At 35.5% G+C, this 26,031-nt stretch overlaps 1 protein-coding gene across 5 annotated transcripts in view; it reads right to left on the bottom strand.

Moving 5' to 3' along the window:
* LRRC28 (leucine rich repeat containing 28) overlaps nucleotides 1-26,031 on the bottom strand; it is a 130,568-nt gene that overhangs the window by 88,600 nt on the left and 15,937 nt on the right. For 4 of the 5 annotated variants that reach the window (XM_037000578.2, XM_037000575.2, XM_037000577.2 and 1 more), the window contains exons 4-5: nucleotides 20,260-20,297; nucleotides 19,196-19,333 (exon numbers count right to left, since the gene is read on the bottom strand). In XM_037000578.2, the coding sequence (XP_036856473.1) occupies nucleotides 19,196-19,333; nucleotides 20,260-20,297 (176 nt within the window). The remainder of the gene's footprint in view (nucleotides 1-19,195; nucleotides 19,334-20,259; nucleotides 20,298-26,031) is intronic. The other variant, XM_037000580.2, reaches the window with a different exon arrangement.

Below are 26,031 nucleotides of genomic sequence, written 5' to 3'. Positions count from 1 at the left end.
TTTGATGACAAGTCCTCAAGACCCTCATCTTTACCTTCCTTTTGTACACAGATGTACATAAAGAAACATGTGTATAGACAGAATGCCAGAAAAGGAGGAAAAAATTCTTTGTGAAAAGAGAAAATCTATGAAACTCGACTTTTTTCAAGAGAAATTTGACAAAGAATCAGTTGGAGGACTTACATGGCCTCATTTCAAAACTTCCTATAAAGGTACAGTAATCAAGCCAATTGCAGATTTGCCATAAGGATAGACATAAAGACTAATGGAACAGAACATTCGAATAAATCCATATGGTCAATTGACTACTGACAAAGGTACCAAAGGAATTCAACAAAGAAAGGAGAGTCTTTTCATCAAATTGTGCTGGAACCACTGAATATCCCATATGTAAAAATATCTTAACCCTACCCCACATCATACACAATAATTAACTTTAAATGGATCATGGACATAAATGTAACAGGTAATTTTATATAAAATTTGTAAAAGACAACATAGGAGAAAAATCTTTGTGACCCTAAGTTTGACAAATAGTTCTTACCAACAGCAGAATCCATAAGTGTTAATAAATAGGGTATGGTATAATGAGTCATAAGAAATACATATAGGTAATACATTCATATAAAAATTATTTATTTCTCAGGTATATTTGGTCCTTATTCACAGTTCCTGAAAACACTGCAGAGTCTGAGAGGTGAAATGGGTGTTTTTGCCATGTTAACGAGAGACTTTTGGACCCCATGCAAGGGGGGGGCTGGATGCTGAATCAGCCAATGGCCAATGATTTAGTCAATCATGATTAAGCAACGAAGTCCTCACAAAACCACCTAAGAGGAGCATCTCTCTCTCTCTCTCTTGGATCCTGCTTCTTAGTTGGAGCTTCTACTCTTGGGGAACCAGAACGCTCCCCCATGCCATCACCACGGACCCACGTCTCAAGGTCCATGAAGACAGAAACTCCTTTATTTAGGACCTTGCCCTATGTATCTCTTCATCTGTCTGCTAACTTGTATCCTCTACTGTTACTATACTATTGTTTACTGTATCCTTTATTAAACTGGTAAACATTAAGTGTTTTCCTGAGTTCTGTGAGCTGCTCTAGCAAATTAATTGAATCTAAGGGAGAGGTAATTGGAAACTCCAACCTGTAGCTGGTAGGTTAGAAGCACAGGGAACAGCCTGGGGCTTGTGAGCAGCATCTGGAGTGGAGTATGGAAGGCAGTCTTGTAGGACAGAGCCCTTAACCTGGGGAATCTGGTGCTGTCTCCAGGCAGATAGCAACAGAATTGAGTTCTCTGACATCCTGATGATGTTTGAGAACTGCCTGGTGCTATGTGAGAAAAAATCCCCTCCCACTCACATATACCCATTGGAATCAGTCCAGGAACCTCAACAGTTATACTACTATTTGTATATAGTAAGTATATATGCTATGTATAATACTATTATTGTTGTATGTGAAAGAACACATAGCATAGGGCTTCTTCAAAATTTAAAACTTTTGCTCTTCAAAAGATATTAAGAAAATGAAAAGAAAAGCCACAGACGAGGAGAAATTATACAAAATATATCTTATTAAAGGATTTATTTTCATACAATAACGGGTCAGCAAATTTGGTGAAAATGTCACTTAAATGTTTTAGGCTTTGTGAACCATGTAGTCAATGTCACAATTATTCAACTCTGCCACTATAGCACAAATGTAGCCATAGGAAATATGTAAACAAATGGGCATGGCTGTCTTCCAATAAAACTTTATTTACAAAATCAGGTGGAGGGTTGGATTTGACCCATTTGTTGACACCTGGCTTCTAGAACCTCCTTCCAGGTTATATCATTCTCATTTTATGAGAGTTACTTTACAATTCTGCAAGTTATAGATTGTTGATAGCAATGTAAAATAATCCTTGTTTATTAAAATTATTAAAACACAAAAAGAAATTATGTCCAGTATAGGGACAACCCTCTGCTCCTGTGGAGAAAACAGGCTTTGCTTTCATTTGAATGTTCATTTCTATATTCTTGATCTATAAATACATCTGTTCTTTGCATCCTCCTTTGAACTGATTATAATACCTTAAGCAGTTTCCTTCATTAAAGGTTAAATAAACACTTTAATACATCTTAAATTTTTCATATCTGTATGGGAGTCATGATCTTACCTATCTGTGTGAAAATTACCCTTTAACACCAGAATATATAAAGAACTCTTATAACTAATATAACAACACAAAAAACCTCAATTTAAAATTAGGCAAGAGATTTTTTAATAGATACTTCACCAAAGAAATGGCAAACATGCACATGAAAAATATGCTTTTAGTTCATTCAGGCTGCTGTAACAAAAATGCCATAAACTGGGTGGCTTAAAAGCAGCAATTTATTTCTCTCTGTTTTGAAGGCTGGGGGATCCAAGATCAAGGTGTTGGCATATCTGGTGCCTAGTGAGGTTGCTTTCTCACTGATTGATGACTGTCTTCTCACTGTAATCTGATGTGGTGGAAGGGGTGAGGGAGCTTTCTTGGGCCTCCTTTATAATGACCTAATCTTATTCTCAAAGGCTCTGCCTAATTACCTCCCAAAGGCCCCACTTCCTAATAACAATACCTTGGGGGTTAGGATTTCAACATATCAATTTGTGAGGACATAAACAGATGCTTAATCTTTAGTATTAAGGAAATGCAAAATAAAACCAGTGAGTTGCCTCTATATAGCACAATGAAAAGACTGAAAATACCAAATGTTGGCAAGGATTTGGAGGAAAAGGAACCCTCATACATTACTAGCAAGAATTTAAATGGTACAGCTGCTATGGAAAACATTTGAGCGGTTTTTTCAATGTCAAAAATACAATTACCATACAATTCAGTCCCTAGGTATTTACCCAAGAGTAAGGAAAACATCTGCCCACAAAATGCTTGTACACAAATGTTCATAGGAACACTATTCTTAAGAGCCCAAACTGGCAATACTCTACATGGTGGCTCAATCAACTGGTGAATAAGAAAAATAACAGCATATCCATAGAATAAAGTATTACACAGTGTAAGTCTGGGGAGAGGAAATCCAGGAGCAAAATACCTCTAAAAACCGAAATCAGTCAAAGGGAGAAATAAAGTTTAAAACCCGTTTATTGCTTACAAACTGCAGTCCAGAGCCATCTTTCTCCTCTGCTCCAGAAGAAGCAAGCAAGCAAGCAAGCCAACCCCTCCTTTTAAACTCTCAGGTTCAGACATGCCCTTGGTTGCCTAGGTAATTACCAATTGATATGGAGATGAACTTCTCTCTACCCCTGAGGATATGCAAATGTACTAAGGCCAGGTGAGATATTCTGGAAATGTTACAATTTTACCCACACACAGCAATAAAAAAAACTACTAAAACATGAAACAACATATGTACAATAACATTATATTAAAATAAGCAAGACAGAAAAGGCTACATACCATATGATTCCATTTATAGTAATTTCTAGGAAAGGCAAAACTATAGAAATAGAAAGACTAGTGTGGTTGGCTGGGGGTACCAACAGGCTGTCAACAAACAGGAACTGGGAAACTTTGAGAGATGATGGATATATTCTAAAACTAGATTGTGGTAAGGATTCCTTAATTGTGTACACAATGAAATTCATCAAACTGTACATGTAAAATGGTAAATTTATGTTACGTAAACTGTACCTCAATAAAACTGTTTAAAAAAATGAATGGGGAATAATTTAAATAAATTATTAACTCATGCCAGGTACAAAATTACCAACACTGTCATAAAGTTTAATAAGATATTACTAATAAGATAATGATGTGGAGGGAAAAAGTTATGTACAGATCACATTTTGTAAACCAGTTATAGATAATGGACTGGAGATAAGGAAATCAAAGTTCTATTTCTTGCTTTAACATTTATGTATCACAACTTTACACGTGTCTCTGAGCTAGAAGTAGTTAAAAATTTAAGCTACAGATTGGAAATGAACAGTCATAATAGGTAAACCCTCATATCCTATTATGTTGATCTTTTAGCACCAGAAGCAAATTTTCAAAGCTGTCATTCTATGTCCTTCATAAAATCAAACCTGTTAGAGTTAGCATAAAGTTAAGGATGTTGGATTTTACTGGTTGAAGGAAGATCAGAACTCATCAAGTTGAAATCTATCACTTTGGTTAAGAAAATGGAGACAAAGGGAACAGTGACATTAATTTCAATAAAGCTTTACTGAAAGTTCACAATTCTTAAAGCTCCACGGAATTCTAGGTGTGGGAAACATAAGATAGCTTATCTGTAACATTCAAAAGCCATTCCACAGAATGTCATAGGCAAACCAAGTGCATTCAAATAAAGTATATATGGTGACTGACTCTAATTCTTAAAAGTACAGGATAGGCAAAATTCTCACTAACTGTTGATTTAAAGAGCAGATTTGATCTACTATATTGAAAATCTCAGAAGATAAAAATATTAAAACTTTCATTTTTCTTTCATTTTAAATTAATAGTATTCTAGAGCCTATATTTAATACATCACTCACTAAATTCAATATAATATGTGATTCTTAAATTCCCTAGTAATTCAGGGATTTGATTATGTGTAAAATATATACTCAATTATGTCACTGGACCATTTCTCTTAAGTGAACAAATCATGGAAATTTATCTCTGAACAAGAGCAGTCCCTCCTGTGGGTGTAAAGACTTCAGGACAACACTCCATGTACACAAGACAGTATTGGTGAATCTTCCTTCACTGGTTATGCACTGTGGGTAAAAAAGAAGTTCTCTCCATATCATATCAGTGGGTGATTACCTAGACAAGGAGGGCTTATCTGTACCCGAGAGGTGAGGGGAGGGCCGGTTTTGCTTCTGCTGGAACAGGAAAGAGAGAAGGCCCCAGACTGCAGTTTGTAAGCAATAAACAGATTTTAAACTTTATTTCTCCCTTTGACTCATTTCAATTTTGGGAGGTATTTTGCCCTGATATTTCCTCTCCCCGGACTTACATGCACACAGCATCGGTATAGAAAAAATGTCTCACATTCTCAAAGGTGTAGTATTCAGCCACCTAGTGATGTCAGGTGATAGAAGAACTGCACCACAAAAATCATAATTTGGTTTGGAACATATACAACAAAACTGTGCATACTTTTAAAAATGTTTTCTAAGCTACATTTACTCTGCTTTAAACACTTCTTTTCAAAGCATGTAATGCAAATATTTTAAGAATATTTCTTTGGTTACCTGACTGAAGATTTAATAATTAAAAGTGTAATCTTATTTATTTACTAAAACCTTGTGCTTTCCTTCATAAAAACATACATTAGACTTTAAAAAGAGATATAAATGATGAAAGAAAAAAAATCTGAAATCTATTACTCTAAATAGCCATATACATACCTTTCAGCTCTTTCCAACAAGTTCTGATTATTTCAACTTTATCATCATGACTATAAAATTATAGTAAAAGGTATCTCATTTAAGAAAAATGGAATCATACTGAAGCCTAAATACAAATAATATGTAATATTAAATGTAATAATAAATGTAAATAATGTGACTTCTTCAACAAAACCTGCTATTATTCCTAAAAAAAAACTAAAACACTAATTCTGATATTGTAAGTTCACACTGAAGTGATAAATACTAAACTTCTGAAATTAAAAAGAAAAAAGTCATTAAAACAGACTTGCCACACTTTCATTCTCTCTCAGAATAAGTCAGGAGCAGCTTTGACAGCAGATCTAGCTAAGTATAGAAGACATACTGCCAACTAGTGATACTTGTTATAAGCATAAGGACATTTGTTTTCTTGAGCCCTTTAACAGTTTGATAGCCACAGTTTTGACTTCAAGTTTTCTCACTTACAAAAATCTATACAGTGAAAAATATATTCTTTTAAAACATTAATGTACCTGCTTAAAATATTAAGTTTTAAAAATGGAATAGTAAAAAGGATTAACAAAGATCTATAATGTCAATTGTGTGTGTAGAGTGGGGAGAAGTTTGGTCACAAACCATATAAAACTAAATTTTGTCTAATTACTGTTACATCAACCCTTGGCAAATCATAAAGCTTTTCATTCACTAAAACTGTCTATTCGAAGACAATCTTAAATTAGAACTTTTAACAGGATAAAACATAATTTACAGATGAAGTAAGCAACAAGCATGTTCAAATAACAATATTACAAAAATAAATGTTTTGCATTTTGAAGACATTATGACTTTTTAAGAAGTATCTATATATCAACTCATAACCTATATAATTTTTCTTCACAATTACATCACTTGATATGAAACTATTATTTTCTGATTATGTCACAAAACAACAGTATACTAAAATGAAGGTAGAAAAATCAATTGAAGCTATTTTAAAAACCATGAAAATATCATCTTGGCTTATGTATTTAAAACTTGTTTTTTCCAAAGATTGGCTAATAAATGCGTATATCAAATTACTCTATTTTTAGAAGAAAAACATATTTAATACTTGAAAACTCTTTCTTTATAAAGATGATCTATGAACCCCAGTTTTGCCAAGATACTGAAAGCATGTAATAAAAATTATTACACACCATCTCTAAAATACAAGTTGACTCAGATTCAGATCCAAAAATAAATTTCTGAATTCCCATTAATAGGGTGCATTTAAGAAAAACATTTGATAAGTCATCAAGAATATTCACTCTAAAATATTAAGAACACTTACATTCATCCTTTGTTTAATACCCCTAAATCCTGGTATTCATTATAAACAAACAGTTATAAACCCAGTGTGAGTTTCCATCACAGCAACCACACACTTCTGGCAAATTATATTAATGAAGGATTTTAAATCAGGGAAATAGTTTATGAAATGTGTAATTTAGGAAAGACAATCCTAGAAGTAACGTATATGATAGACTATGAGAGGGATACATTTCAGAGGCAAAAAATGGAAAATGTCCAAATCCAAATCATTTGCTCCTGAATACCACCTATACTTCAGCTAAGTCCTTCATATCGTGCATGATTCTCCTTAAATCATCTGTAACTGACCTCAGTACAATCTTCACAGTTCCCATACAGCACCAAGCTTGTAACAGACAACAGTATAAAAAAGTAATTGTATATAGAAAGGGAACAGTGTATGAAGTGAATTTGGAAGTATTCCCCTTAGATTTCAAATTGAATCACTGCGATTTGATGTTAGCTACTATTAAATCTTTTCACAAAGGAATAATCCATGGAAAGGAGTTCAACATGCCTTAGCCAATAGTATGACTGATGGCAGAGGCTTTCCAAGTGTGAAGGACTAAATATTCTCTTTTGACCTTTTTAAAAACTATAATCACAATGAACTTTTGTTTTTCATACATTTGGCAAGTTTCCACCATTTCCCTTCACACCTTTCCTAAAAGTATATTCTCTATTTTTTTGACACTGAGAAGGATACATGGTCCAGAAAATTTTTTCTTTTAGAAGAATTTTAGTGGCCATTTTTATTCTAAGGGTTTTGCCTGATTTTCAACTTGCAGAAGTTTGTAAATAAAATTTTCAAGTTTTAGCTACATCTATAATCAGACTTTACAATATGCATTCACAGTAACAATATTTTTGTGAGAAATCAATGTGCTTTATATAATCTAGTATACCAAGAAAATTTTATGTATAAAATTTGAATAAGAAATCTGTTACTATAGAGTTACTAATATATATTTAACTGGAGTATAAAATTGCTTTACTAATTAAGTATTAGGCACAACAAAGATACTAATAAAGTAACTTTATAACTAGGAGACACTTAAAAAGGTTCTTAATATGAGTGTAGGACTCTGCTAGGCAATTTATTCAATTATTCAGTGGTCATCTAGCAAACTGAGGGTAGGTAGAGTGTTTGATTTTACCCCTCTAATGCATTAGTAGTCAAATTGGGTATCTTAATAATTTAGAACTAGACCGAGATGACTAACTCTTGATATTTGTTAGATATTTGTCTCGATACATATCAATGACAAACATACTCAATATTTCTTTATCTTCTCTGTTTAGTCTGCCCTTTGGAAGTACACAGTTAAAAATATCAGACAATAAAATACTGTAAGTTCGGCTGATGTGCGGAGAATATATAAAGGGAAACCTCACCAAAACTGAGTTGGGAGGCCAGCAGGGAGAGTTCCCACGGCCTACCCCCCATGGTCAACTGCAGACCTAGTGGGAAGGAGATGGACCTTGTAAGTCCACACTGTTTGAAGAACCCCAGCAGGAGAAAGGTTTTTCTCCGCCCCGGCAACAACCCAGCCAATGAGAGACTGTCATCACTCAGCCAGTATGAAGCCATTACACTTGGAACTCCCAGTTCACTCCAATGGACTTACTGCTTATCACAGCGCACCTTCCACCCACAGCAACTCCTCCCTTTCCTCTACAAAGGAGCATTCCCCTCCTTTGTTTTACAGACTTACCTATAGCTTTGTCAGTAGCTTGCTTGTTCTGAATTGCAACTCTCTGCTATTCCCAAATAAACCCATTTTTGGTGGTAAAATAAGTGAGTTTTATTTTTAAAACAGGGCTATGGGTCTAGGTTTTGTTCACCTTCACCATCCTCACTTCTTCTAGTACACAGCAGGTACTTTGAACCAATAATTTTTTTTGTTTAGCAGATGAAACAGAAAGTGCCCAGGTGATGTAAATAACTCCACAAAATAAAGGCTATTTATATATATATTGCTGACCATATATATATATATATATGGCCTGGTGACACCAGACGGGTGCTCTGCCAGCAATTATGTAGAATCTCTTATAGTGAGAAAAGTGCTAGCTGGCTCTTTTACCAACACTAATGTTAGAATCAGTGAAAAGCTTAATCTCCCTAGGAGGGTACATTACCCCAAATTACTATGGTTTCCACCCAAGGAAGGTAATATGGTGAAAACACCCTTGATATGTGGGCAGGAGGCACAATAAAACCCTTTGTGCTTTGAGGATTCCAAAAGAGATGCTCTATTTTCCCACTGAGTTGATCACTGAGGAGGTAGGCACAGTAGAAGAGGTACAGTGAAACCAGGGTGGACCCAGTGATCCAGGGGCCACTCAGCATTCCAAGAAACTGTAACTCAGGGAATGAAAATGTGGAATACCTGTGACCAGTTTTATGCCTACAGGAGTGAGGTCAGTGCCTCTGAAGAAGCACTGCAGCCTGTGCTATTATGCCAGACTATGCCAGTGAAGTCTCAACAAACGGGGTGTTAAGCAACAGTGGGAGCCCTTAAGTGACCAGACTACAGTTCCTTCTATGTCCTTTGTAGGAAGAAGGCTCCTTCCCACCTCCATGTTAGACCAATAAGCACAAAGATCTCCGAACAATTTAGGTGGCAACACGGCAGACTAAAGAAGAGATACTAAATTTCATTTGAATAAAGCAACAGAGGCTTACCTGGAGGAAACTGAATCTTAAGAAAAAAATAATAAACATGAAGCCTTTTAGAAATGCCTCATGCTGACCTATTTCTGTGTTTGTGCATGCTTTTATCCATTGAAATACAACATAGAATGCTTTAATGTTTTTATTTTGGGCTAAAAATCTTTTCTTTTTTGGTATGCAAAACAACTTTTCAAAGATAAAAGCATTTCAAAAAAATTGGCTGATTCTATGCCAGATGTAAGCAACATCTTTTCTGACTCCTGGTTACATTTTGTTATTTATTACTACAACCTTCTCTCATGGGAGTTCACAGTTTATAGCAAATCACAAAAGCCTCAGACTTCTCTTGACTATCAAGAATTAATCTGTTTTTTTCTGACTCTTCTAGTCTCCATTGGCCCATGTGATCTTTACCAAGGGTGAGTCACAAAATATTTGGTAACTAGCTCTGCACTGATAGAAATCTTTCCCCTGTAATTGTTTATTTGCAAGTGCCCAGTATTTCTCTTCATAATAAATCACATAATTTTACTTAAGTTAGAAAACATCTTTGGAAAAAAATGTGTTTAAATGTGTTCTGTTACAAACGTTATATAGTTTTGATACTAGAAGTAAGAGAACACAATATATAATGTTTAAGTAGTACATGATATTCATATAAAAGAATTCAGGTGAGCAACCATATGAGACATCAATGAATATCTAATAGGATTTCCACTTTAGACATGATAGGGTCACTGACACCAGACTTGTCTCCCACCAAAATGTAACTACTGAAACATAACTGAGGCATCTATTTTCAAGCAATGGACAAAGAACACAGGGTTTTGATCCTTGAAATAGAGAAAACACAAGGGTTGAGCCCCATGTAGAACCTGGCTGTCTGCCAAGGGGCACATGGTGGGCCATAGCACAGGGAGGTGGAACCCAAGCAGAGCTCTGCATTCTCAAAGAGCAGAAGAGCCAGCAATCGGACCTGTGTAGCTGAAGCAGCTGGAAAATGCAGGACAGGGTCCCAAAGAGGAAAAAGTTCTGAGAGGATGACGAGGGAGGGGCTTAATAAATAGCATATTGAAGAACACAAAGGAAGTGGAACAGAAGACAGATGAAAAGATACCATCTAACCTTTAGATCAGGAGAAAAAAAAACTGTTAAAGAACATGGAAGGCCTCAGTAATCTGTGAAACTATATCAAATGACGTATGCATGTAACTGGAGTTCCCAAAAGAAAAGGAAGCAAAGCAGAAAAATATCTAAATAAATAATGACAGAAAACTTCCCAATTTGGGAAACAAGAAAACCTCAAGTAGCATAAATTTTTTTAAAAGTCCTACGTCATAAATAAACTGCTGACACAAAAGATAAAAAGAAAAAGAAATCCTGTCCATGCAGAATTCTGTATCTAGAAAAGATATTCTTCAAAAATTTGTTGAAAAAGACATTTTTGCATAAAGAAAAATTGAAATAGTTCATTGCCAGTAGGACTGCATTACAAGAAATACTAAAGGAAGTACTTCAGGCTGAAAAAGAATGACACTGGCTAGAAAACATCTAACACAAACAAATGAAGACCAGAAGAAATGGTAAATATATGGGTAAATACAAAGAATATCTTTTTTATTATCTACATTTCCTTTAAAGACAACTGTTGCAAAATAAACATTATATTGTAGAGTTCATAACATATATGGAAATAAAACATGATAGAGTAACACAAAGGAAGGAGGGTAAATGTAAACATACTATTAGAAGGTTCCTACAATTAATATTAAGTGGCACAATATCCTAAGTAAACTGTAATAAGTGAAGGGCGCATATTGTAAACCATAAAGAAAAGACAATAGAGAACACAAAATGGAACACTAGAACATATTTAAGTAATCCAAAAGAAGACAGAAGAGAGGTACAGAGGAACAATAAACAAATTGTGTAAGCATGTGGGGGAAAAGGGGAGCTTCAATCCAATTAGAAAATGGGAAGTCAAAACAGATTATTGCACAGTAACTATTAAAAGAAACTGGATAAACATAGTTATAGTTTTTACAAGTTGTCAGAAACTGAGGGCACTAAGAAGCTTAAACCAACTCCAAAAGTTATAAGTCCATTTTAAAAGAGAAGAGATTCTAAGCTACTATCACCCTTGACTGAAATAGGATGGCAAGGAGTCTACCATAGACAAGGGCTTAAGGGAACCCAGTCTAACTCTGAAAGGGTTATTTTTGGACTGGCATACCAGTGTAGAATGCAGAGGAGCCCCAGATACAGACAGACTGTACTGAGTACCCTGCTCCCCAACCCAGACACACACACACACTCTTCCCACTGATCTCCACCAAAAATGGGGTTAAGAAAAGAGAGCTAAGCTCCCCAGTATATGCTCTAGGATTTTAGCTAAGGAAGACTGAGGGTATGAGGGGGTACCAGGAAAGCCAAGAGAAACCTCTCAGAGGCAAGATCCACCTTCACATAATAGGCAGCAGCCACAGTCACCCCACACAGACCCATGATGGGGCAGCAGGACTGGAAGAGCTCTCAAGGCAGAGAAAGCAAGGGACAGAACGAGAGAGCAAAGAGAATCTTTGGCAACCTAAAGCTGGCTGCTATCTGTAAAGCAGGGAGATATCTCCTACAGTTCAAAAACATTTGGAATACCCCATGAATACATGAGAAGTTGTTTAACACCATTAGTCAAGAGGAAAAGGAAAATTAGATGCAAATAAAACAGCAATGTAATACAACTTCACATCCGTTTAGAGGGATAAACCAAACAAAACCAAAAACAGACAACACCAAACACTGGAAAAGATACAGAGTAACTAGAACTCATACATTGCTGGGAGAAAACAGAACCACTCTGAAAACTACTGGGAAATTTGTTATAAAGTTAAATATACACCTGCCTTATGAACCAACATTTCCACTCCTTGGTAATTACACAAGATAAATAAAAACATATACCTAAAAAGTTTACATAAGAATTTTTGTTAGCTGCATTCATAATAGCCCAAAATGAGAAAAAATGTCCACATTTTCATAAAAGAAAAGAAGTATGTTATATATTCATACAATGGAATACTACTCTGCAATAAAAAAAAGAATGAACTACTGATACACCTTGAAAAGCAGATGCATCCCAAAACCAGTGTTTTGGGTGAAAGAAGCTAGACACAGAGAACACAATATATGGTTCTACTTACATTATGTTTACCAACAGATCAAATTAATCTGTGTTCATGGAAATCAGAAGAGTGTTTGCTTATGGAAGACTGACTACAAGAGGCATGAAAGAACTTTCTGGGGAAATGGAAATGTTCTGTATCATTAGATGTTGGTTACACAGGTATATACATGTCAAAACTCAAAATTCTGCATTTGGGTATGTTACTTTATGTTAATTTTACCTTAATTTAAAAAAAACTATAAAAGGGTACAAAAATATGAAGAACAAAAATTAAAAGAAAAATACAGGAGAAACAGATGTTCATGTTAATTGTTAAAGCTAGGCGTTGGGTATATAGGGGCTCACTATTCTATTCTTTTTATTGTTTAAAATTTTACATAGTAAAAAAAAATTTTTTAAGAAAGGCATCTTTAATAGTAATATATTATATACTTGAAATTTGCTCAGTAGAGCTCAAGAGTTCTAACACATACACACAAAGTAACAATAGGAGGTGATGGATATGTTAATTAGCTTCATTGTGGTAATAATTTCACAATGTATACATATATCAAAAAATCACATTGTGTACCTTAAACATATACAATTTTTATTTGTGAAAAATAAATATCAAAAATCAAATTTAAATATCACATTAAAAGAAAGGCCAAAACATTTGTTTAACCTTTTGCTTGTCATAGTTTGATACAAACCCACAACACTCATTGCTAAATAAAACGCAAGGTTATTTAAAAGAAAAAAAAACTGAAGAAAAAATATCTAGATCTGCTCAGAAGAACAGTGCTTCAAGGTTCCAAAGTTCACATCATAGACCAGGCCTTTGATAAGTTTAGCCAGGAAGCTTTTTTTTCTGAATGACTTTTTTTGTTCATCTTGAAACCACATTAAACCCATATTTTATTAATTAAATTTATTTTTAAAATTAAGGTATAATTGATATACAAAACTTAACAAAGGTTTCACCTGAGCAACATTGTGGTTACTACCTTCACCTGTATTATCAAGTTGCCCCCCTCCCACCCACATACCTATTGCAGGTACTGTCCATTAGCATAGTAAGATGCTAAAGAATCACTACTTGTCTTCTCTGTGCTATACTGCCTTCCCTGTGCCCCACCCCTACATTATGTGTGCTGATCATACCCCTCAATCCCGTTCTCCTTCCCTCCCCACCCTCTTTCCCTTTGGTTACGACTAGTCCCTTCTTAGAATCTGTGAGTCTGCTGCTGTTTCTTTCCTTCAGTTTAGCTTTGTTGTTATACTCCACAAATGAGTGAAATCATTGGGGTGCATGTTTTTTTGAATCTGGGATCTTGTTTTCTTTGGGTAAATTCCTAGGAGTGGAATTCCTGGGTCAAATGGTATTTTTATTTTTAGTGTTTTGAGGAACCTCCATATTGCTTTCCACAATGGTTGAACTCATTTACATTCCCACCAACAGCATAGGAGGATTCCCCTTTCTCCACATCCCCACCAGCATTTGTTGTTCCTTGTTTTTTGGATGTTGGCCATCCTAAGTGGTGTGAGGCGAAATCTTATTGTGGTTTTAATTTGCATTTCTCTGATGATTAGCAATGTGTAGCCTTTTCACATGTCTGTTGGCCATCTCAGTTTCTTCTTCAGAGAAATGTCTGTTCAGATCCTCTGCCCTCAATTTTTTAATTGAGTTATTTGCTTTTTGGGTGTTGAGGCATACATTTTGGATGTTAACCCCTTGTCGGATATGTTGTTTATAAATATATTCTCCCATACCGTAGGACAACTTTTTGTTCTACAGATGGTGTCCTTTGCTGTACAAAAGCTTTATAGTTTGGTGTAGTCCCATTTGTTCATTTCTTTTTTTGTTTCCCTTGCTCGAGGAGATGTGTTCAGGAAAAAGCTGCCCATGTTTATATTCAACAGATTTTTTGCCTATGTTTTCTTCTAAGTTTTATGGTTTAATGACTTACATTCAGGTCTTTTATCCATTTCGAGTTTACTTTTGTGTATGGAGTTAGACAGTAATCCAACTTCATTCTCTTATATGTAGCTGTCCAGTTTCGCCAACAACTGGTGTTGAAGAGGCTGTCATTTCTCCACTGTATATCCATAACTCTTTTATCATATATTAATTGACCATATATGTGTGGGTTTATAAGTGGACTATCTATTCTTTTCCATTGATCTACAGTTCTGTTCTTGTGCCAGTACCAAATCGTCTTGATTACTGTGGCTTTGTAGTAGAACTTGAAGTTGGGGAGCATAATCCCCCAAATCAATTCTTCCTATCCACGAGCACAGGGTGTGTTTCCATTTATTGGTGTCTTTAATTTCTCTCATGAGTGTCCTTTAATTTTCAGTGTATAGGCCTTTCACCTCCTTGGTTAGGTTTATTCCTAGGTATTTTATTCTTTTACTCATATTTTACATCAGCCTTATCTTTCAGATTGGGGCTATGAACCAAGTCAAGAGGATGTTTAAAGCACGTGTACGAAGCACCTTTCTTCAGTCTGTGGTGCGTGATGTCTGTTGGAGCTTGTTGAAGTCCCGTGTATATCACTTAGACTTCCCAGTTCCATGTTCTCTAGGCAGTACTTCACTATGAGTATCCATATTCCTGTGGCTGGGGCCTTTCCTGAACCTACAGAAGGCTGCTGCTCTGTCCATGTGTGTACAGGTGCAGCATGCCAAAAGTACCATGGAATGAACACCCCTCACTCAAACACCTCTGAACCAACACTTTGGGCAGTTGTTTAAATGCTTAGGTCTTTCGGCACTTCAGAGGGATGATTGAGAAGGATGTGTTTTACACAGGACTGAGCTCCAAATGCCCATTGTGGTGGCTGGTGTAGGAGTTTAGAGCATGCCAGTCCCTTAGCTGCCACTCTGACACATTATTTTGAGTTAAGGGCACTAAAAAACAGCAGATGGAAGAGCACTCTGAACCTTCCTTTTTCTTCCTAAAAGCAGGAGATAAAACTCACCTGTAAAAGATGCTCTCCCTGTACAAGAAGGAAGGAAAGATATTCTTATCACCAGAGGTAGGGAGTCAAGGCCAAGGGAAATCTGTTTAAAGAAACCTAGTTAAATTACCATTACCTTTTCAAAGACTGTCCTAGCCCAAATCCCTCTGTCTCATCATGTTTTCATATTTACTATTCTTTGTCCAACCTAGTACATAAGCATTCTGCTCTAACTCTTTCTCTGGGTCTTCAGATTTCTTGGGAAGGTGCCCCTGTACATAGAAAAATTGCTAAATAAAATTTGTCTACTTTTCTTCTGTTACTCTGTCTTGTCAGTTTAATTCTTGGGCCTAGCTGAAGACCTAGAGGGCAGAGGAGAAATTTGACCTCTCCAGTAATGGCTTAGTAACATACTCTTTATAGGCTGTTTCCACATTCCTTTATCCCATCACCATTCTACACCAATGTTCTCTGCATCTCCCAAAAAACTACTTGGGCTCAGGATAAAAAAAGACATCTAATAGACAATACTGTAAGAAGGAAAAAATGATGATAGAATAAACACTTGACAGACATACTATTGATCATGCTCTTGCTACCTCTGGACTTCCTACTAATAATAAGAGCTTTTGCAGTTTGGAAGTGTAACAGTTAAGTAAAGAGCAGAGTAAAGATTAATTCTACACTCCAGACAGACAGCTGTTCTACGCCTTTGGGACAGCTATGTTGCCTGGGGCTCTTTTGGTTGCAATTCATAGAAGCCAAGAGTGCTGGCTTACGTGCAAAGCCTGTGGGCCTTAAGATCAGAACCAGTGGTTGAGATATAAAAGAAAACTGAGGAAGTCTCTGCCTCCATATTCTTCCCATGTATCTGCCTCATCTTTCTTCTCTTCCCCAGTCCATGTGGTGACTACCAGCACTTCTCAAGATTACAAAGTATTGTGTCCAGAAAGAAACAGACACTGATTTTCTTTTTCTCTCTCTCCTGCTCTTTTACTCTCTTTCTTTTTCTCCCATCAGAGTCTCCCAAAAATTTCCAGGAAAATAACTGTTCCTGCATGGGTCAAGCACCTCAGGACCAATGGGTTGTGGAAGGAAGGCAACATCACATGGTAGAGAAATGGTGGTACTCTGCAATCCAACAGAATGCAAGTAAGGGACGCCCCCAGAAAATGGGTCCCAACCCACATGGCAATTATTATGTGGACACTGGCAAAGAACCCAACAGAATCACCCAGACGATTCATGGATCTACTTGAGAAACTGGTGAAAACACTGGACCTTTTACACAGCAATATGTACATACTCACATATACCAACCTGTGCACAAAATTTGAGGGTGTTCATGAAACCTCTGTAATCCACTCTTAGATCCTATTTTTAAAACTCTCTATATCGATCTAAATTTTTCAAATTTTTTAACTTTTTAAATCACTGATATATAAAATTTTTCAAATTTTAAATACTGAACATATAATTACATTCAAAGGTTTTTCAACCACAACAAATATACACAATAAGATGTTAAGTCTTTCAAGAGACAGTAACATATAAGAAGTCTATTTATAACAGCATGAACCAGGAAGAAAGGGACTGACAATCAGATATCAGCTGGTGCCAGTTGTCTCATTAAATGGAAACAAACTGGAAGTCTCTCACTTTTTTTTTTTTTTTTTTACTTTAGGTAGAGTGCCTTTGCATAGTACGTTTCCAAACATGATCAAACATTTGGGAAATGTATTCTTACCCTCTAACCCATTCAAATTATAACATTTGAAATTATCTCATAAAGAGATATATATAAAGTGAATCAAATAATTGGTAAGATCTAGACCACTGCTACTCATGACAGCCTAAAGAGAAAAAAAATCTATACATCGCTCAATCAAAACTTCTATTCAAAATACATATCTATTAATGTATATAATTTTACTCAAAAACCAGCAAAACCAAACAAAGACAGTAGAAATAAGCTAGGGAAATAAAAACAGAAGTGTCTTCAAATCTACTATGCAACAGGTTTGATATAAATTAAAAATTATATGAAGGTGGTCAGGAAATCAATACCCTTCTCTGGTTATTAGGAAGCAGTCAATGATATTATAGTATCCTTAACCTCTGAGAGTACATAATGGAAGGAAATGGCCACATTCTACCACAAAATATTTTTATATTACAGGAAAAGACAGGATGATAGAATACAAAGAACAATGGTTTAACAGAGAATTGTACTTTTCATATGTTCTTTAAATGTATATAAAAAGGAGTTTGACTATAGTATTATATCCAAGTATTTTGATTCTATAATACATCTTGAATAAGTTTCATGTATAAAAATAATATGAAACTTAAAAGTATTACCTTTGCTGATACATTTTCTAGGCAATCTCTGAGAGAGAATCTAATTTTCTGAGATTCTGAATATATGCAATAAAAGCTAGGATGATGAAACACTACTGACCCTGATTCCATACAATAAACTCTAAAATAAATATTTTATTCCCACACTGTATTGAAAATTTTTATGCTAACTATAGTTAGAAAAAGTAAGACACAAATTACATGGGGTAAAAAATTATTTTCTAAGCAGAGTCAACTGCTGTACTAGTATCATTTTTGTAAACAATATCAAATATTAAGGCCAGCACATAACATCTAAAAATTAGTGTTATTATGTTTTATTTAGAAATTTCTATTCTTGAAAAACTCAGGAGAAAGTACTTTTTAAATCACAAAGAAAAATATAGACTTTTTCATTAATGGATTTAACATGAATTGTTTTCAATGTTCTCATACAGGCCCGAAGTTCCATGACAGGTAGGAATTTGTAATTTTGGTTGAGTTCCACATTGCACTTGGGTACACTAAAAGACTGGTTAGTATTCCTAAAGAGTTCCTAAATAGAAATAACTTCAGCCAATTTGAAAACTGTATTTTTCTATGCTCACTCTTGAAGGGAGAGTTAACTTTTATATAATAACTAAGCACAAGTTTTTGTATTTCTCTACATCATACTTTACCTTTACTTAAAGTACAGGAATAACATATGAAGGAATTTGCATATGTGTGGATTCACAAAGGAAGTTCTTCAGATGTCTTCGTAAGAAAGTCAATAGGTTTAATGGTAGCTCAGCATGCAGAATTTTGGTATTGTACGGAAGTACATCATAATCTACCGGTCTGTTTACTAGGCAGAACTGACAATTAGTTATAGGATTCAAATTCCACTGAATTCTAGTATAACTTATTAAACAAAGTTAATATACATCAATTACCTCATTGGAGAATGAGAGAAAACACCATTATGTATCTGCCTTTTAGATACTAAAATGATTAAATCACACAAAGTTCATCTAAATTTTCTTATCTGAAAGTCAGAACTGAAGTAGCTTTTTATAGTTCACCAATGCAGTGATTTGATGGCACATTGCTTGCAGTGCATAGTTGTAGTAACTGTAGCTCAAAAACATAAATGCCACCTTCTTATGTCTGCATCAGGGAAGGCTCTTAAATCACATTTCATCCACATTCCTTAGTTTCATTTTCAAACAAATGGACAAATACTTTACAAATATATCCAAAGCCACTACCTAGTCACACGGGGAGAAATATGAATAAAAATACACTCGTAATAGACAAGAAACTATTGTGTGCTAACAGACAATGATTACCTGGAGGTAGGAATTGCAGCTGGTTATTAGCTAATCGGAGATGACGTAAAGCTCTCAGATGACCAATTTCAGGGCAAACAATTTCTAAGGCATTGTCACTAAGATCCAAAAACTGGAGTTTTACAAGGGACCCAATAGCTTCAAAGAGAAAAGGGTAAAGGCAACATTAATTTGACCCAACTGTTACGCCAAATCTTTAATGTAATTAACTACAAGTTAAAATATTTTAATCCTTATTATCCCTACCTCAATACTCACAAAATAGTAAAAGCACAGATCAAATTAAATTTTATATTAATGACAAGACTTTTACTTTGATATAAAATATAGCAACTTAAAAAAAAACACAAATAAAAATGTTAAAACAATGTAAAAAATTGCTTGAATAAAAATATCATGAAACAATATATAAGGTCTTTTTTACCTAATCAAAATTCATAACTGGATTTATTAAACTTAAATTTTATCATTTTATTATTTATCTAGCAACAATTTAATAACAATTGGTCTTACCACTATACCCATTTTAGACTTACTTATTTAATCATAATTGTTAACTGAACTTGCTAATTAGAGGTAAGAAAAGGCTTTGAAACTAACAAATTAAAGATGCTTTATAATTAAAATTCCCTCATATACCAGCTAAAATGGGTTTAAAGAGCAATCCTGTTCTACTAGTATAAAACAAATCTTAAACTATAATACCCTATATGGGTAAAACTGAAACACTTCCAGAACCTCTCCCCTGGCCTTAGTGTATTCTCCATATCAATAGGTGTTTCCAAGGGGTGGAAAGAAGTAGTCCATCTCTATAGCAATAGGTGATTACAAGGGGCAGTGAGGGCATATCTGGACCTGAGAGGTTCAGTGGGGCCCCTTTTTCCAAAGAGGAGTTGTGACAGACAGGGGAGAGAAGTGGATGGCTGCTTATAGGCTGTAACCAGGTTTCTCCTACTTTGTTTCTCCCTTTGACTGATTGGGCTTCAAAGGTAATTTGCTCCGGGCTGAAAACGTATTTTCCCCTCAAAATTACAGCTATAACTAAAAGTTGGAAGTGTACTTACCTTCTGGAATCACAACTATGTTGTTTGAATGAAGGTACCTGGGGGGAAAGAAAAAAAACAGCTGTGATCATTCAGTACTTCTGCTAGATACCACTTTCTAAAATGCCCACTTAGAAATTTATCAAATATAAAGGGAATGAAACTTTCTTTCACACCCTAAACACAAAACAAAATATATGGTCATCACAGATACATAACAATATTTGAGAATAATATTTCATGCTGGAATTGCAAATATTAGAACTATTTGCCAATTTAGTTGCTGTTTTAATAAGAGCATGCACAATAGATTATGAAGTATTTTTTTACCTCACAAGACATATTACTAGTTATCTAGTTCATTTTAAAGTGTTCAGATTTTCATAAAAACACATGTTTGTAAAGAAAAATCAACTCTTATGGTGTACAGGAAAATGCAATTTTTGGTTTCTAAAGGATAACATCACAAAATAATCAGATATCTCCAGTCAGCATGCTTACTGAGAACCAAGAATGGAGAGATTAAACAGCAATCATTTATGGAATCTGTGGAAATACTCAGCTGTCAAGGTACAGAGCCAAGGGAATTCATAAACAAGAAATAAAATTCTTTTCTTAAAAAAAAAGGTTACCCTGCTGACAAGTCCAGGCAAGCCTAAATAAATAACACTTTTCCTACTGAAGTGTCTTTAGCACACTCTGGTGGAAGCTTCATGTAATCAGCAGCAGCCCACTAAAGAGCACAACAGTAGTGACTCTGGAGATCATACAGCAATAATTTCTTTAAATAAATTTATATTATTGACTTTGAGACAAGAGAATTAGAGTCTGGTATTTTCAAACCTACCGCTTTATTTATTATACTTCAGAAATCAATCTTCATAAAGTATTCTTTAAGTAGAATTTTGAAATGTTCTTCTATATTTTTTAAGCCCAATATCAAAAGTTAAAATGTCCAAAGGACACCATCAGTAGAACAAAAAGGCATCCCACAGTATGGGAGAATATAGTCATAAATGACAGATCTGATAAGGGGTTGACATACAAAATATATAGAGCTCACACACCTCAACAAACAAAAAGCAAATAATCCAATTAAAAAATGGGCAGAGGATCTGAACAGACACTTCTCCAAAGTCAGATGGCCAACAGGCACATGAAAAGATGCTCCACATCAATAAGCATCAGAGAAATGCAAATTAAAACCACAATGAGATATCATCTCACACCAGTTAGGTGGCCACCATCCAAAAGACAAACCACAACAAATGTTGGCGAGAATGTGGAGAAAGGGGAACCCTCCTACACTGCTGATGGGAATATAAATTAGTTCAACCATTGTGGAAAGCAGTATGGAGGTTCCTCAAAAAAACTCAAAATAGAAATACCATTTGACCCAGGAATTCCACTCCTAGGAATATACCCTAAGAATGCAGCAGCCCAGTTTGAAAAAGACATATGCACCCCTACGTTTATCGCAGCACTATTTACAATAGCCAAGAAATGGAAGCAACCTAAGTGTCCATCAGTAGATGAATGGATAAAGAAGATGTGGTACATATACACAATGGAATATTATTCAGCCATAAGAAGAAAACAAATCCTACCATTTGCAACAACATGGATGGAGCTAGAGGGTATTATGCTCAGTGAAATAAGCCAGGTGGAGTAAGACAAGTATGATTTCACTCATCTGTGGAGTATAAGAACAAAGAAAAAACTGAAGGAACAAAATAGCAGCAGACTCACAGAACCCAAGAATGGGCTAACAGTTACCAAAGGGAAAGGGACTGGGGTGAATGAGTGGGGAGGGAGGGATAAGGAGGAAAAAAGGGCATTACGATTAGCACACATAATGTGGGGGCGTGAGCACAGGGAAGGCAGCATAACACAGAAAAGACAAGTAATGATTCTACAGCGTCTTACTACTCTGATGGACAGTGACTGTAATGGAGTATGTGGTGTGGACTTGATAATGGGGGGAGTCTAGTAACTATAATGTTGCTCATGTAACTGTACATTAATGATACCAAAATAAATTTAAAAAATACCAAAAAAAAGTTAAAATGTCAATGACACAGAATAAGAAAGATACAAAATTAATAGATTTAAGATTATTCTATGTGGTAATAAATAAATTTTGTGTCAGTATTAACCTGCTGGGTCTAATGCAATTTAAACAATTACACCATTCCATGATAGATTTTATTCTTTCCTTTGTTATATATGAAATCACTCCACATTTTAAAATTAATATTCTTTAAACATTAATTTTAAGATGGAATACCTAATACTTTATCAAGTGACTCTAAAAATTCTTTGTGCCATAAGACCATATGTAAATAAGTGCATGCACACGTGCACACACACACACATTTGTATTTGTTACAAAAGCCAGAGTGCTAAAGAGAACAAATTTTTCCTTTATTCACAAAATATTTGCCTCAAGTTTTACTTATAAAAAAAGGAATTTAAAATGTCCAAGTCAAAATATAAATATACTATTATTAAAATCAAAAAGTATATTTAACACATTAAATTTATCTATGTTATAACAAAGATGCAGCATACAGTAGTATAGAATGTTTCCAATCCTGACTACACATTATAATCACCAGTGGTCTCAAAATATACATGCCCAAGATCATCCTGCACCAAGTGACACACCATTTCAAATCATCAAGTTATTCTGATGTGCAACCAGTGTAGAATCATCATTGGTGGAATGCACCAAAGAGCAGGCTCTAGAGCCAGACTGGCTATACCTTAATAACACTGACCAAGGGAAAATTGCTAAACTTCTTTTTTATTCTATAGAAGCAGAGGATACTAGCACCAAAAACAGAGGGATGTTGTAAGGGTTAAAATGATCAACAGATGGACAGCTCTTAGAACAGAGTACCATGAATGCTACTGTTATTGTTGTTCTAATTATCACTGTTAGCATAAGTCATTTGTAATCAGAGGCTTAGCAATTTTAAGTCCCTTCCCTTTACTTAATTTTTGTAATTTCAGAGTAGTTCAAATGTTGGTTTTTCAATGTAAGTAGTTCTCATCATGTTCTTTTGCTTATATAATGCAGGAACTCTCATTCATTGCTGGTAGGAATGCAAGACAGTATAGCTACTTTGGAAAATGGTTTGTCGGTTTTTTCACAAAATTAAATATAGCCATTAGTAGGCCAATGCCAGCTTCTTCATTTTAACAATGTATCACGGAACTGTAATATGTTAAGAACAGGAGAAACTGGATGAGAGGTATACTGGAACTCTGTACTATCTTTGCATCTTTTCTATAAATACAAAAAAACTGTTCCAAAATAAAAGCTGCTGTTGTTGTTTTAAAGGAACAGGACTTTTACTTCCAGCCATAGTGGTAAAACAGGGATCAGATGTACTCAAGTGCTGTAAACAACAAGAAAACTGGATGGAAAATATGAAACAACTATTTCCAGATACTGAAAACAGGCAATTAGGACTATGTTCACTAAGAAGGAAGAAACATGTGAGGTGAGCTACATAATATTCCTAGTTTTTTGCCCAGAGGTTACAGGAATGGAATCCCACACAAAGTATGGAAAGTCTCACTGAATTACAGAGATATACATCAGAGTTAGAAAACCTGAAGCAGCTGAAAGTTGTGGGGTACAGTTCTGAAAGATCACTATAGAAAAAGAAAAAAAAACCTTCAAAAATTTAACTAAGGGATTCTTTGACTCTTAACTAAATTCTAAAATGCATTCTAGGTAAAAAGTAACTGAAGACCTATCAGCTAAATGGTGCTCAAAACTCATACATGGTTAAAGAGGCATCTAAGTTTTGAGCAGCAAATGTACCAAGTCCTTGTTGATCACCTGGAACATTCAAGTGAGATCCTAGAAAGGCCCTGCCTTACTAATAGTGCCAAACTCCCTCTAGAGTAGTGGTTACTCTAGACCTGTCCTAAGAAAGCATAAAGAACAAGCCATGGAAGATCAAACTAAACTGCAAATAACTACATGCTAGAATAATGCACAACAAAAGAGAAAACAAGAAAGTCTACACACTCAATAATGCAAAATTAATAAGGTAAACCATCCAATCAAAAAGTATTAGATATGGCAAGAATCAGGAAAATGTGACCAATAACCAAGATAAAAAACCATCAACACAATCAGATCTAGAACGGCAGAGATGATGGAATTAGCTAAAAAGGACATTAAAACAACTATATAAACTCATATTTAAAGGAAAATGTGACCACTGCAAAAAAAACATTTATATATGTTTAAAAAAAAAACCCACCAAACAGAAAGCACAGAAACCAAAAAATACAACAAAGTGAAAACTTTACTACATGGGATTAACAGCAGATTAGACACTGAAGAAGGAACTATTACTGACCCTGAAGAAAGAGAAATACAATTTGTCCATACTGAAGGACATACAGAGAAAAAAAAAAAACTGAAAAGAATTGAATAGAGTGTCAGTGATTAAACAGTATAACAAACTTGAAAAAGTCCCAGAAGCATGAGCCAAAGGTAGGTGTTTGGTAGGTGTATAGGAGTATGTCTTGCCAATGGGTTTCAGCCCCTGGCAAGTTCACTATGGATTCAGTGTGACCAAAGAAATGACAGTAGAATGTTCTTGGGGTAAAAGCATTATACCCAACTTTATTTCTTCAGTGGCAGGTCAATCACTAAAATCCAGTTCACTGAGTGTGAGTCTGCACGCAGCAAGCCAGTCTCTGCCTCAGGGCCCCTTTGTCTGCACATCCTTCCGCTGGGCCTCTCCGCACAGCCGTCCCACACAGCCAACCTCTGGGCCTCTCTGTCTGCACAGCCATTCCACACAGCTATCCTCTGGGCCTGTGTCCTCTGCTCTGCTCTCCTGCAGCCTTGCAGCCATGCCACCATGTCACACCCAGAGCACTGGGCAGAGCTCTTTATATAGAGTCAACAGCCATGTATTGCCCACAGGTGTGCAGTGAGCTAGTCAACCAGGGCCAGGTAAGAATCCTGGCCACAGGAACTCTCATTTTACCCACAAGCCCCAGGAAAGTTCACTATGGATTCGGTGACACCGAGAAATGACAATGGAAACTTCTTGAGGTAAAAGGGTTTACCCAGCTTTATTCTCATGGTGGCAGGTTGAGCATTAGAATCATGTCTGCATCCAGCAGTCTGCAGGTCCATAATCCATCTCAGAACCCGCCTTTGGGAAGAGTTGTTTATATAGTGACTCAGTCAAAAATAGCTTATTGCCAACAGGTATGGAAGCATTAGCTTAGCAGAAAGCCAATTACAGCATCAAGTAGTTTAGGGTCAGGTGAGGATCCTGGCCGTAGAAACTTCTATCTTCCTACACTAAGCTCTTACCTCTGCTGAACTTGAGAGTCTACATTAGCAAAAAGTGAAAAATAAGGTAAAGTTGTCAACTGCCTAGCTGAGAGATGAATATATGACACAGTATACATACAGGGCTCCTCAGCAAAGACTGGGAGACTTACTGGAATCAAGGACTTACTGGAGACTTCAGGTAGTTAAGGAAATCCCTGTATCTCCATAGAAAACAAAGTAGATGATAGGTCACCAGATTATTTCTAGGAACTGGGGGAAAGGGAGAATGACTACTGACAGATTTCTTTTGGGGCGATGAAAATGTTCTGGAATTCAACCTTGTGAACATGCTAAAAACCACTGAACTATATACTTTAAAAGGGTGAATTTTATGGTATGTAAACTATATCTCAATAAAAAAGTAAAATGTGTGGGGAAGTTGGGGTTCCTACGGCCAGGATCCTCACTGAATTTAT

Source organism: Manis javanica, chromosome 18 (genome assembly GCF_040802235.1).
Source record: "Manis javanica isolate MJ-LG chromosome 18, MJ_LKY, whole genome shotgun sequence".
Taxonomy (NCBI): Eukaryota; Metazoa; Chordata; class Mammalia; order Pholidota; family Manidae; genus Manis; species Manis javanica.
The sequence above is the reverse complement of the archived record's forward strand: the minus strand, read 5'-3'. Positions and strand labels throughout refer to the sequence as shown.